Genomic DNA, 14740 nt, shown 5'->3' with positions numbered 1-14740 from the left:
CAACCATCTTGTCCTCTGTCGTCCCCTTCTCCTTGTGCCTCCCCATCTTTCCCAATTATATATATATATAATGTTAAATGAAACTAAGCAATTTCATTTGTAACCACCACAAAACTGCACACATGCAGTCACATGTTCCTAACAGATACAGTTCAAACGAGCACATCAGACAACCGCTTAACACAAATCCTTAACAATGGGACAGACAGAGAAACAGAAACACTCATAACACAAACAATGAATCAGGCAACCACAAAGCGCTCTCTCTCTCTCTCTCTCTCTCTCTGTGTGTGTGTGTGTGTGTGTGAGAGAGAGAGAGAGAGAGAGAGATAGAAGAGAGAGAGAGAGAGAGAGAGAGAGAGAGAGAGAGAGAGAGAGAGAGAAAGAGAGAGAGAGAGAGTATTCGTGGAAAGAGTGGAAAGGAAAATCTCATATTCTGAGCATCTCTCCTCCCTGCCGTTCTGCCACTTCCTTCTGCTGTGGGCTGGTTGCAACAGCAACAGAAAACAAACTGGGTTGATGGTTTCCAAAGAGCCAGAAAGTGCAGATAAATGCGTCGAAAGGTAACCAAGGGAGCCGATTGTTGTGTCCATAGCTTGAGACTCCTAGAAATAAGAACATGGACTCAGATGATGCTTTCTTAGATGAAGAAGTCATGGAGTTACTTCCTGGCTGTCACTGTGACCTCTGTATCAAGCAATGATTTGGGCACAGAATCAGACGCTGTGGGGGCACCAGACAGGGAACTGGGTTTCGGTTGGGGCTAAGAGATGGCAGTGGATGATAAGGAGACCAGTGTGTCTGAAGTGGTTGGACAATGATGCCCAGAAGAACCTCCTGGACCACGAGGGCCTGTAGGGCCAGAGCTTAGACCCTCACGGTCATCTTTTCCTGCACCAGAAGAAAGTAGATGCCTCCAGCTGCACATCATCAGTCCAAGAGAGCCCCAGGAGGTAGGCTATGGAGTGAAGGAGGAGCTCCCATCTTCAGGCTAGTGGGTTGGCTGCACTGAAGTTCTCACAAGGCAGCAGAGGCATGAAGGCATCAGTCTCCTCTCCTCTTTTGTTGGAGAAAGGTGCTTGCTCTGAGCTGTCTGTGGTCCGGCAGCCCTTTACTGCTTTTCCTGTGAGTTCTGGAATCAGACTGGTGGTCTTCTTCCTCCTCCTTCCTCCCTCCCATCTGCCCTAGAGGCATCACCAATCATTTTGGTCTTGTAGATAGATTTTCCCCAGTGGGCAGAATACATACATGCTGCAACTGATTATTTGTTTTGGTTCATTTATATTCCGATTCACATTTCAGCAGAAACTCTAAGCAGTTTAAGGTTCCCAGCGACAAAGGAATCAATGCAAGCAATACAATTGAAGTCCCACATTCAAAACCAAGTGATGCTCATCATCATTCCACAATTCAAACAATGCAGTTAAATAAATATCATTAAACCATGTATAACGAAGAACCATGAAAAAAATCATATAGAAAACATCAAGATATAGAAAGATACATCAAAATGTGATGTAACAGCGAAATATTTCATCATTGATTTTAATTATTTTTGAATGTTTCAAACATCTGTTTTTAAGCTGCTATGATTGATAAATTTATTACTTTTGTTTGTAAACCCACTTTGAGGTTGTTGGGGTTTTTTTGCAATTAAGTGGTATATAAATTTTATGAAATTAAATATTTTTGAAATCCATAAATATCACTCCCAAATAAGAACCATGTAATGCAATCACTGAACCCGTTCACACTAAACAAAACTAGTCTCCGCACACAACCCCCCACTATTCACAACCATTTTGTGTTACAATAGAATAGAAATAAAGTACTTCTTAGAAGCCTTATTTCAGGGTGGAGGGCTTTTGGACATCTGTGCACCCACAGACACTTGTGTTAACACAAGTACAAAGCACTGCGGTGATGGTGGTGCTGTGAAAATAGTAAGTTATCAGCTGTGAATTTCTGTTTGCAAAGGCTTCTGGGGGACATTGTCCCCAATCTGGGTTCAGGAGACCATTTCTCAAAGGTCTTCATATGCCTCTCCCACTGCTATAACCTGTGGGAAGGCAGGAAGTTCATCCTGGGTTCACTTCCACACCCTGACCTCCTTTTTTCAACACTCCCCTAGTTTCTATTTTTACCTTCAGTTGATCATTTCTTAATGTACAGATCCAGCATGGGCCACATGATAGCCTGGGTTTAGTTTTCTGGTTTCAGCTGGACTTGGAGGGGTGGCTTGTTGAGCAGCAGTGATCACAAACATCCCAGGGGAAACAATTAAGTTGTGGTGCCTTTGCCTTTGGCCCAACCCAGAAAGGCTGACCCAAAAGGGACAAACCCCTTTGGCGAGTTCTATGTCAGCCCCACAGGACACGACTCCTCACCGCCTCCTCTAAAGAAACAAGCGAGCAGCAAAGGGTTTGTGTGCAGTGAGAGAGTTCTCCACACCCGAGGCCAGAGATGGCTGTGTTGCGCACTAGCAAAAGTCTCCAGACCCTTCTTCTCTGCTACACATTAATCTGCTCCTATTCTGGTAAGTTGACCAAGGCTTGCTAAAGCCTTAACACATCAGAATTTTGATGGGGAGTGGGTGTTGAAGGAGGAAACCAGAAATGTACGTTTTCATGCTTTGCAAAGAGGAGATAGACACTTATCAGTTCCATAGCCGCAAGGAGTAACCACGACTTCAGCTTCTGTTCTTTGATCACTTGTAAACCTTTGACAATGGAGCTGTGAAGGTGGAGTCCTTCGGCGAATCAAACATCTACTGCTGGAGAAAAAAAGTGAATAGGATGAGGAAAGGTAAGTTGAATGGGCTAGAAATCAAGGGTGAGCTTAGCTGTAGAGTCTGTAGTCTATCGTAAAGCTTGTGTTTCTTTAATTATGCAATATATAAAGCTGCATGACTGATAGTTCCCAACCTTTATCTCTAATTGCGGGGAAATAAAGATGACACAGAGTCGTAGAATCTTGTTAGACAGAAACATCTTCAATGTGGCTGAAAAGAATCTCACTAATCTGTCTTTTTAGTTCATTTTCAAAACCCGAACTATGGTTGGGTTTCTTTCTAAGCTTCAAGTCTATAACAATAAAAATATCTTACTGAGTTGAATGAATGAATGAATGAATGACAATAAAATATATAATTTGCATCACAAAACATAATATTATTGAAATACTTTAACTTTTCCAAAATGGTAGACCCAGCTTTCATTCCTACCCATCCATGACCTCTGAGAAAAACATAAATCTTCTCTTGTCCCTGTACTATTCCATTGTCATCTCATAACTTTATAACATTTCCCCCCCACTGTAATCCAATTAGCAACTGGAACTGGCCGCTGGTGATATTTTTTGAGAAAATCCTCTTGAATTTGACTAGACAAAAGGGGTCCCTTTTCCAAAATTCTACTTAGCAAATTTTGCAATCTGGTTCTTAAAATTGAAAGGTTCTCAAATAGCCCCACAACATATAAAATAAAAATCACAATTAAGTAGAACTCTGAGCAGCAAAAATGAAATAAACAGCTGCATCAATAAAAGCAGTATTTTTAGTTTTTTCATGAAATATATTTGAGTGGAAACACGGCAGTTCGAGGTGGAGGAAGAACCCTCCTTTGCTAGCAAATTGTGACTAAAGTTTTACTTCTACTTCCATGGTTCACAGGGATCAAATTCCTCACATGTAAATAGCAGGATCTAATCAGATTTGTTTTCCTGTCAAGCACTGAAATTAAGAGCTGTCCTCTAGGATGTCATTAGTGAGTTTGATTCGCTTTACTGACTCTCCCTTTTTGTAGCTCGCTTTGTTTTCATAATTGCAGAATTGACATGCTTTGTCCTGAATCCTGGCTACGGTTCAGTCTCGATATTAGGAAATCACATAGGAGCTAAATCTTTCTGGATGTAGAGAGGCTAATCATTCAGCTATCACTTAGAGCTGAGCTGGAGGACTCTTTTGGAAGGTACAACTGGCTCGAAAACATAACAGCATTGCTATAAATGCCCTGCAATTTTCAACTCACTGCACTGACTTCTAGTTCATTTCTGTGCTGTTGAAAGAGTTCTAGCTATTTCACTGATGGCATCAACTTCAAAAGACAAAGTTTTTAATTCAGATAAGTGCTTCCCAAAGTTTTTTTGGCCAACTCCGCTTGGTTCCAAAAATTCATCCGCAGTGCCCTCTACACCATAAAAAGCATCATTCAGAATAACGATTTGCATGATGTAGAAAATAAGGGAGATAATAACACTACAACATTCAAAACAGTAACAATTAATTACACCTTTATTCAAACTCCAATTAAAACTACTTCAGCAATTCAACTGATTTAGAATCCTAGAACTGTAGAGTTGGGAATAGTTGTTTACAGAACTTCAGAATCTAGCAAAGAGCTTATGTAAATACCAAGATTTAATAAGAATACAGAAGATTATGGGCTTGAATCTGGGCTCCCTGTAGGCATCTACCCAGTAGACATTTGATTGATTTGCCACCTTTCCCATTCTTTCTCTCCACTCCTTAAAAAAAGGTGCTGTAAGCAACTCATCACAGAATCAGACCCTACATCAGGTGAGCGGGATCCTGGGACGATCCGTCTTGCTTCCTGCCAATGTCTCATCAGCAGAACGATTGGCCTTCATTGAGTGGAACTTTCAGTGGAACGGCATAAAGGTGCAGATTGCTAAGTTCAGGGATGAGAAGCTGGAGCGGCCGGATCCAAATGACAGGTTTCGGCAGAGGATAGAAATTGCCAATGAATCCACACTGAGGATCAAAGATCTGGAGATGGAGGACAGTGGAATATATGCAGTTCGTGTGACATTCAGTACAGGAACGATAAAAGATCATAAACTCTGCCTCACTGTATATGGTGAGTAATTATTTTGCCATCCTCATTTGTTTCTTGTTGAATTGGCCGTAGGAAAGGACCCAGCAATGCTGGTTCTAAAAAGTTACTGGCATTCTTGGGGAAAGGGGAACAGAGGATGTATCTTTTTTCATATGTTTTTCAACAGAGCCCATCCCAGAGCCAAAGATTCTCCACAAAGATGTCTCCAAGACTCCAGATGGTTGCAATGTGACCCTACAGTGCCGGTTGCCTGGAAAGAGGGGATTTGATGTATCCTGGAAAAGAGGGGACCCCCTCAGGGACTTAGACGATGGGTCAGACAGGTACCACCTCACAGAGAACGGCACAGATCTCCACCTGTTCTGGAAGCTCAACTCTTCAGGGCCCATCTACACCTGCCTGGTCACCAATCCAGCCGAACAGAGGAGCAACTCCTTCAACTTGCTCGACGTCTGCAAAACCCACAGTGAGCAAGTCTCCATGTATTTTATCCAGTTTAAACAAAATAGAGATTTCTAAGCAGAGTACATACAAGAGAAAATAATTATTAATAATGCACAGATAAAATAAGCATTAGTGGAAAAACTATTCAAAGTATATGCAGCTAAATATGTGGCTGGGCACACCTGCAGAAATTTTAAAAAGGTTTTAGCGGGCATCTAAGACAGCAAGGACTTTTTCTCCAAGGAGCTCCAGGTGGCGTCCATTGTTCTCTCCATCCTTATTTAATCCCCATATGCCTGGGGAGTAGGTTAGGCTAAGAGGCAGTGGCAGACACCCAAAGTCACCCATTGAGTCCCCTTTGAGGTTCCCAACAATTAATCAATATATATGAAATATACTTGGAGTCAAGTATGGATTTCATGCTCTTTATTCAGCTCATAGTGGTGAGGAGGAATGGAAGTTCCCCCAGAATGTCTGCTTTATATACATTATTTACACAATGGGTCCCACGTGATTGGCTAATTCCGGGATTCTCCTGTAGGCCAATCAGGTTGTGGATTCACTTCCACCCGGAGCTGGATTGGGTGGCTCCTGTGGACCAATCAGACTGCTGCATTCTGGACCCTATTGTTCTAGGACCAATCAGACTCCTACATTCTGGATCCTATTGTTCTAGGACCAATCAGAAGGCTGCATTCTGAACCCTATTCAACTCAGTACATAACAATATACATTAATGAAGTGAAATAAAATTAAGCCCATAATCTGTGTGTGCTGCCAGGATTGGTTTATAACGGTGAGCAGAACCCAAATACTTCCTTAAGAAAAAGAAGAAGCTCATAAAGGCAGGTATTTTTTAACCATGTTTATCCTGGGATGGGGCACTGAGGCAGTTGCTGTCAATTATCTCTTGATGGACAATTGTGGCTCCCTGCAGGTAGCTCTGGATCATCCATCTCAGGTCCTCCACTCTGGTTTGTTGCCGCTGTGCCTCTCCTCGTGATGGTAGCAGGTTTGGGGTTCTGGCTATGGAAGAAAAGCAGGACGACTCTATCTGAAAGAGGTAGGGAATGTCTTCCTTTCCTTGCCCATCTTTGGCCAGCCAGCATAGTCCCAAACACCTTTTCCTTCCTTTGTTTTCTCCTGCAAGGCAGGCCTTCTCAGTGCAACCGAATAAACTTGTCTAATGTCTCACCCCTGCAGCCGTGGCCTCTGTGAGAGGAGAGGAGGGGTATGTCAGTCCTGGGCTTCACTACGCAGAGCTCCCCAAAAGATGGATCCCTTCAGAAGGGGGTGAGAGCCAGGTGAGAGCGAGATGGTCTTGCATGGTGGGACTAAAACAGAGACACTGCACTTGGGGAGCTCTTTAGGTTGAAGAAAAGGTGAGAAAGAAGCATTTAAAATTATACATGGTTTGGAGAAAGTGGATTGGGATAAATCTGCCCTCAAAACAATAGACCTTGTGGGAAATGAAGGTGGATTTTAGGAGATTCAGGACAGGCAAAACAAAAGACTTCTTCAGTGCCAATGGAACTCACCCTGGCAAAAGGCAGTGATATGGCCACCATCATGGATGGTTTTAAAAGATGATTAGACAAATGCCATGGAAAAGGAAGATAAGGCTATTGATAGCTACTAGCCACAATAGCCAGATTTATCTACTCACCCTGGGAGTTTACGATAAAGGCCAGGTAAAAATCTTATGAATGAATGAAGAAAAGAAGTTGCTACCTTTTGCCTGATCCCCACTCCTGTTTTACACACACATAGCTAATTTCCCCTGGCTGAAGAGTGGGTCTCCTTCCCTTCTAGCTCTTCCATGTAACAAACAAAAGATACCCTGTCTATCATCATGTTTCCTCTTCCTTTTCATTTCAGGAAGTCGATAATCTCTCTGCAACCCCAGATCAGAATCCTGAAACAAATTCTCCAATTATCTACAGCCAGATCCAAACAGATCACTGAAACAAGGTCAAGCTTCAATTATTGGGAGCAAAGGTTGACTGGGCCTTCTTCCATTGCCTCAGCCCTGCAACAGAGAGCTTTTGTGGGGTAGATCTGAACGGAGAGCTGGTGGTCTAGTGGGCAAAAGGGATCTACGGGGATCTGCTGGTGGATCTCTGGGTGAACAGCAATGGATCAAAAAGGATTTCTCTGACTCCCAGTTGTGTGATGACAACAACAACTAAAAGACCCAGTGGATAGCCTGTTGGAGAAGAGGCCCACAGAGATCAGGATTCCAATATCTTCTCAGCCAGAGCATTGGGCAACCAACTGTCATTCAACCTGACCTACCTCACAGTACTGTTGCAAAAAGAGATTTTGGTGTCCAGCTGTCTTGAGAGACAATGGAGTGCCCCTCCGGGGGTGAAGTCACATCACTATGTTAGCAGCACCAAAGTGACCTCTCTGGGGTGCAAGCCTGGGCAGTGCATATTGAGGTCCTGGGCTGCTCAGATGAATAGACACCCCCCTCAGGTCCAAAGCAGAGCATAGCAATAATTTCCTTAAAACTACAGTCCCAGGAAAAAAAGGTTGCGGGAACTTAGTTGTTACTGATCCCTTCTTTCTTATAAATGTTAAAATAAACCTTTCCAATGGCTCAGTTTGCCTTGTCTGCTTCTTAAGAAAATGTCGATATAGAGACATTAGCACAGGCAGCTTTCTGAGTTCCTATGCAGAAAATGCAAAAGAGGAGAGACTTGGATCTTATCCACACCTCTCCTTAATATGGATTGTGAACCCCTTGTGCATCTTCTAATTCCACCTTCATCCATATAGCCTTCTCCTCCAACTCCTGCTTCCCTGTGCTTTCTCCTCCCTAAGCCAGAGGTCCCCTATGCTTTAGAAATCTCAATAGGAGAGCTGCATTGATTGCATGGGACATATGCAGATTTAGGGATGAGAAAGTCTGGGGCAACAGGAGTGGAAGGAGAAGGCCACATGGACAAGGGGGGGGGGATTAGAAGATGCACGAGGGGTTCATAATCCACACTGAGCCAAGGTATGGATGGGCCCTGAGAGATGGATGTTGAGGTCGCTGACTGTTTCCTGTGGCCGTAAGTCCACCCTTGGCTTTCTCCTCCCACTTCTCAGATATAGAAGATATCAGCCGTTGTTGTAGCTGTGCTATAAATATCAACCTGTGAGAACAAACCCTCTTCCTGCAGTTTAAATGTCAGAGAGGCCAGCAAATACTAGTTAAGGTTGCATCTATTTCTGAAGTTTATCTGACCACATCTTCTCGCCTCTGACACGTTTCTTGTGCTGCATCGGTGAAGTTTGCTTGTGGTGCACCTTCTGGGATGTCCATTTCAGTCATTATTCCGGGGGTGGGGGGGAGGTGAACTGATTTCCCCCTTTCCTGACCGTGTTTGGTTATACTCAGATATTGTTTTATAAATTTCCCTAAAGAGATCCTATGTTATGTTTCACAACTAGTAGACCCAAACAGTGAAATTTTTACTTACCATATACATAAAGGAGGAAGGTGTGATCTTGAAACACTTTTGTAATAAATCTCACACAAACTTTACATGCTCCAATGTCCTCTGTCTCCAAAGCTTTGATCCGCAGAGTGGTCTTACTGGCTACTTTCAGCCTCTGCCCAAATCTGTCTGTTGGATTAGACCCCTACGGTTTCTCATCCCTGAATTCAGCAAACCAAAATGCCAAACCAGCTTTCCCCATTTGATTCTTTCCAACGCTTCTACCGAGGGAATGTTTACAGCTAGCAAGGATCCCATCCACCCGTCACAAGTGAGGATTCTGGCACTGATTTACTTGGAAAGCCTATTTATAAAAGAGAAAGTAGAGGGGAAAACTTATGTCCCAATAAAAAATGACAAAGGCACATGGCCCATGACGCTTGAGGCTTCCTCCTTGCTTGCAAAGGAGGCTGCAGGTTTTGCAAGCTTCTACCTGCATCTAGTCATTGCTATCCATCACCCATTCAAATAGCCAATGCTGCTGGTAACCCTTACAATCTGGGATCCACATTCTGTCTACACTAGGGAGCATCGCCCACAAACCACAAAGGAATCAGTCTAGAGGACACATGGAAGGAGGCCCCTGGGTCGGCTTCAGGTGTCCTGCTGTGATGGCCTGGGACTCGGGCTCGGACTTGGAACCAGAGGAGTCTGAGTCCACACCGGATCCTTTGCTTCAGGCATCATCTGAACCTAGTCTGGGGCCTTATCCTGAAGAGTCCCAGTCTGCACAGGTTCCCCTGCAACAAGCACCAGCTGGGCCGAGTCAGGGGCCTGAGCCTGCCCTGGCTCCAGATGCGGGGATGACCTCCTTGCCTCCAGCTGGGCCGTCACTTACAGCTGCTCCACTACCGGTTGGGTCAGGAGAAGCTGAGGTGGCCCCTGGGTCTAGTAACCCACCAAAGTCTCCTGAGCTGCAGAGACTGAGGTCTGAGAGAAGGAGAGACCTGAGTTCTTGCAGGAGGAGTACTCGCCTTCAGGCAAGACAGGGAGGTGAGTCACAGGGGGATCAAGACCGGCCGTTACCCCGATAAAGATAAAAGGTTGTTGGACCCCGCCCCAGGTTGCGGGAGCAACATTGCTGTTTGCCAGAACCTGCCTGAGATCCTTTGCCTGGCCTTGCCTGGTTCCCTGCCTTGTGTCCTGCCTTGGCCCTATTGGACTGACTCCTCGCGGAACCCTTGGATTTGGGACTGGACCTGGACTGCATGGCTCAGGCTACCCCCGGGCCCAGCACACCTGCCAGATTCCTGCCTTACCTGTGGTTTAGCAGGAGAGTTAGCCAAGCTTTTTGACTCTATCCCCCTCACAACTGTCCTTTGTCAGATGAGATGGGCTTCACTTTGCTTGGTTCAGCCCCTCCTGCTTTGATCACAGCCCCCCACCCCCAACCACAGCAGTTTCCATTGTTTGGCCCACCAGCTTCAATCTTACTTCCCTTCTAGGCTAGAGTGCCATTTCTTTCTGTCTTTTTGCTCCAACAAGCATTATTTTCTGCACCAGCCTCATGTCACTGATGGTGGATGTTCTGCCCAAAGCCTCAAGAAATCAGGCCCACAGTCAGTCACTGTAGATTGATCAGAATGAGATGGACCCCTAGGGTCTGACTTGGTGTAAGGTAGCTTTCAAGTGATATAACTCTGTCAGCATGGAAAACCCAGTCACAACGTCCCTGCCAGGTGGCCCCCACTTCAGAATGTCTCATGAAGAGTCCACCCCATGGCAAGGCATGCTGTATGTGGATGTATTGATTTGTGGAGGATCAAGGCATATTTTGCAGGGGGCACACCCAAATTAAAGGCCAGTTATCTCAGTTGGTTAGAACAGGGGTAGGCAACCTAAGACCCGTGGGCCGGATGCGGCCCAATCGCCTTCTAAATCCGACCTGTGGACGGTCCGGGAATCAGCATGTTTTTACATGAGTAGAATGTGTGCTTTTATTTAAAATGCATCTCTGGGTTATTTGTGGGGCATAGGAATTCGTTCATTTCCCCCCTCCCCCAAATATAGTCCGGCCCCCCACATGGTCTGAGGGATGGTGGACCGGCCCATGGCTGGAAAAGGTTCCTGACCCCCAGGGTTAGAATATGGTGCTAACCATGGGTTCGATCCCAATATGGGCCAAGGACTGTAGCTCAGTGGCAGAGTAACTGTCTTGCAAGCAGAACATCTTGGGTTCAGTCCCCAGCTTCTCCAGATAAGGTTGGGAGAGACTCCTGCCTGAAATCCCAGACAGCTGCTGATAGTCAGTGTTAGACATTACTGAGCTAGATGGAGCAATGCAGTGGCGTAGCGTGGGTTGTCAGCACCCGGGGCAAGGCAAGTAATTTGCGCCCCCTAACCCGTGGATTTGCGCCCCCTAACCCTAACCCCCAGATGTTGCGCCCGGTGCGGCCAGCCCCCCCTGCACCCCCCACGCTACGCCACTGGATCAATGGTCTGATTTGGTATAAGGCAGCTTCCTGTTCACCTAGGTTCCGCATTTTGTAGGACCTACAGTCATAAAGGTAAAGGTAAAGGGACCCCTGACCATTAAGTCCAGTCGTGACCGACTCTGGGGTTGCGGCACTCATCTCGCTCTATAGGCTGAGGGAGCCGGTGTTTGTCCGCAGACAGCTTCCGGGTCACATGGCCAGCATGACTAAGCCGCTTCCAGCGAACCAGAGCAGCGCACAGAAATGCCGTTTACCTTCCCGCCAGAGCAGTCCCTGTTTATCTACTTGCACTTTGACGTGCTTTCGAACTGCTAGGTTGGCAGGATTAGGGACCGAGCAACGGGAGCTCACCCCGTTGCAGGGATTCGAACCGCTGACTTTCTGATCAGCAAGTCCTAGGCTCTGTGGTTTAACCCACAGCGCCACCTGCATCCCATACAATCATACCTTGGGTTAAATATGCTTCAGGTTGAGCGTTTTCAGGATACGCTCCGCGGCACCCCGGAAGTAACAGAACGCATGACTTCCAGGTTTCGCCACTTGCGCATGCGCAGACGCTCAAAATGATGTCACATGCAAGCACAGAAGCAGCAAAACGTGACCCGCGCACATGCAGATGTGCAGTCGTGTGTTACGTTCTACTCAGGATGCGAACAGGGCTCTGGAACAGATCCCGTTTGCATCCAGAGGTATCACTGTATTATGTCATCATCCCACATAGAGATGCGTGTTGCGGAAGCAGGATAATTTCGATATAAGGAAAGGATTGTTGGGCTTGAAGGGCAAAGTCACCTGATCATGAAGATATAGGATATGGGGCAGGGCCTCCCCCCAAAAATTGGGGTTCAGGGGCATATGAACATACCTTTCAGGTTCTGGGATCTGTGAATTTTGCTTCTTCTCTTTTGTGAACTTTTCCCCAAGCATCTGGCTAATGAGAATTCTTTTTGTTGTTGCTAAAGTTGCAACACTACCACATCCTGCCCATGTGGGCTGTGCTCTCTTCCTCTCAGCAATTTGGTTTCACTCTTGAGACAACTGGGAACGACAGAAGCCCTTTGTTAACTTCCAGTCCTTGCCAACGAATCATGGCTCACTACACTTCAGCAGAGACACAACGCTGGATTTTTCTCAGAGACCACCTCTTCAGAATATTCTTGGTATGTCCCTGACTACTTGCAAACCCCACTACTACCCCTCAATGCAAGGGGGAGGGAGATTGTGAGTTTGGTCTGATGTTGGTTACTCACAGTCAGTTAGGGCCTCTTCTCTTTAGCTTGAAGCACCTTCCAGAGCGCCCGCGATGGAACCAGGTTTTAAGGATGCTTCGGCAGAAGGCTTTCAACAGCTTAATTTCATGTGTGTGATCTTTGTTACTGAGCTGAATTTGGGGGATAATCTGTATGTCTGATGAGGGTGATCATCATCCCTGAAGGTGTAGACGAAATGGGAGAAAAACATGGGTCAGGGTAAGTGACGTCAAGCTGAATGCCTCTCAGGGCAGAAAGGTTTTCCTGCAGGATTTTGTCCTGGAACCTGACAGCCACTGAACAATACAAAACAATTATATGAGCAGAGTGGTGTTTTAAAAAGTGAGCAAGAAAAGGGTTTTGACGATGTTGGTGGAACAGAGTCAATTTCTTCTCTGAACTTGGTATTTAGCGTCATCTCCATGACATACATACATACATACATACATACATACATACATACATACAAAAATGCTTTGCTTCTAGATTCCATCCTTGCTGCTTAGAATAACTTTGTGCTGGGTTAGAGCTTTCTCTGCCGAATTTTCCATAAGAGTTTTGTACTGCTCTGATTTTGCATATGCCTTTGAGAATTATTTACAATAAAATAGAATATAAAACACGTGGAATAAATCAAATTATTTTTTGTTGCTTGTTTGCTTCCCTGAGATTTGACCTTGGGACAGCTTTGAATAGATTTTAAAGATCGTTTTATTCATGAATGAGGTTCAGACATCACTTTGCTATATCAGGATAAGGAATGGAGATATTCTTTCAGAGTGATTCCTGGGTCAGAAACATACAAATCTTGGAGCCAGTCTAGTGTTTAATTCTGGCTTGTGGAGAAAACTGAATGCATATCGGCAATAGTGTTTGTTCTTAAACATTTATGCTAGATATAACACTCTCTGGACTACATCAAGTAGACCAGTATTTTATTTTTAAACATTTTACTTTTAATGTTTACCTGAATCAATTTTCTTTCTGGGTTTTTCAAGTTTCGATATCCTCTGCAAATTATGCAGCCCTTTGTTACACTGCCAGAAAGAAGTAAACAGACAAACTTCTTGCAGAAGTTCCGTCTTCAGACTATTGCTGTTGTTTGTTTGTTTTTTAAGCCCCTGAAGACAGCTAAGAAATTTCAGCTGGCCTAAAATGCAGCAGCCAACTTCTGGCTGGCATTCCATTTGTAGTTGTTATTTAGTCGTTTAGTCATGTCCGACTTTTCGTGACCCCCTGGACCAGAGCATTCCAGGCACTCCTGTCTTCAGGATTCGATTTAGAACTTGCATAACATGGGACCCTCCCTATTAACTTAATTCCAATCTGCTTTAACTGTTTTTAATATTTGAAATTCTGTAATCTGCCCTGGGATCTCTTGGTGAAGAATGGATATGTATGCAATAATGATGCTAATTTGCCCCTCCCTTTGTATACTGCCCCCTCACGGCACGTTAAGCCAAGCAGTGGAGAATCCAGTCTATCAGGTGAATGGGATCGTGGAAGGATCTCTTTCATTTCCTGCCAATGTATCCCAAGGAATAACAGTAGAGAAAATTGAATGGGACTTCCGCCCAAAAACTGGTGGCTTTGGACTTAGGTTTAGTGAATACAGACATGGGAAACCAGAGCACCCCAATCCCACTGACCGGTTTGGACCATGGCTAGACATGGCAAACCGGACAATGCTGAGGATTAAAGACTTGGAATTGAACAACAGTGGGATATACAGAACTCATCTTTGGTTTACAAAAGTGCAGTTTCAAGCACACTCTTTCAACCTCTCCAGCAGCAGCAGCAGCCATACCTGAGGCTCCCTATATTCCTGAATTTTCATGAATTTTGTGAGCAGGAGCCCGGTGAACCTTCTCTCCTTTTAAGAAAGCTCCCCCTCCCCAATCTCAGGGTCAATGTGGTTTGGCACTTACTGGGGGCTCACATGTCACAAGAGCCCCCACCCCACCAGACCTTCTCCTCTTTCCACCACTGCTTTCTCATTCTGGCCCAAGCAATCATGGTGGTTGTCATGGGCCCAGGGGGTGGGGGCGCTGGCCAGAGGAGGCTGGGGACAGTAAGGAATTCCCATGAATGATGCCACAGAGGGGGGTCTTGAAGGGCTTGAGTGTTCATTTTGCGCCTTGGTTTCCTTCCTTGAAGCCTGCATTGAGGTATAATCTTTTTTTATCCACAAGTGTTCTTTAGTTCTCTGGTTCCTCTTTGAACCTCAGTCTTAGCATTGACATAGGTTTTTTTTCTTAGTGCCGCAG

At 45.2% G+C, this 14740-nt stretch overlaps 2 protein-coding genes and 1 long non-coding RNA gene across 5 annotated transcripts in view; 2 read left to right on the top strand and 1 right to left on the bottom strand.

Annotated features, from left to right (window-relative positions):
* Positions 1 to 2144: 2144 nt before the first annotated feature.
* LOC308575185 (SLAM family member 9-like) lies at positions 2145 to 8752 on the top strand. 2 transcript variants are annotated; one of them, XM_081173767.1, is made up of 6 exons: positions 2145 to 2536; positions 4536 to 4877; positions 5023 to 5322; positions 6238 to 6363; positions 6504 to 6604; positions 7179 to 8752. In XM_081173767.1, exons 1-6 carry the CDS (start codon positions 2464 to 2466, stop codon positions 7263 to 7265), a joined length of 1029 nt encoding a protein of 342 aa, XP_081029893.1. In that variant the 5' UTR covers positions 2145 to 2463; the 3' UTR covers positions 7266 to 8752. The 2 variants fall into 2 exon arrangements, with proteins under 2 accessions (XP_081029893.1, XP_081029894.1); XM_081173768.1 differs by having other exon boundaries at positions 6504 to 6682.
* Positions 7683 to 14727, bottom strand: LOC308575328. The gene is made up of 4 exons (XR_014002775.1): positions 13922 to 14727; positions 12089 to 12395; positions 8771 to 9092; positions 7683 to 7813 (listed from the first exon to the last, which is right to left on the bottom strand). It is a non-coding gene; the product is annotated as an uncharacterized lncRNA (long non-coding RNA).
* Positions 12410 to 14740, top strand: part of LOC308575092 (T-lymphocyte surface antigen Ly-9-like) — a 51364-nt gene continuing 49033 nt past the window's right edge. The window contains exon 1 of one of the 2 annotated variants that reach the window (XM_081173555.1): positions 12410 to 12692. The gene's annotated coding sequence lies outside the window, so the exon portion shown is untranslated. The remainder of the gene's footprint in view (positions 12693 to 14740) is intronic. The other variant, XM_081173556.1, reaches the window with a different exon arrangement.

This window comes from Podarcis bocagei (assembly GCF_964188305.1).
Source record: "Podarcis bocagei genome assembly, chromosome: 16".
Lineage (NCBI taxonomy): Eukaryota > Metazoa > Chordata > Lepidosauria > Squamata > Lacertidae > Podarcis > Podarcis bocagei.
Note: the sequence above shows the minus strand (reverse complement) of the source record. Positions and strands in the feature narration are given on the sequence as shown.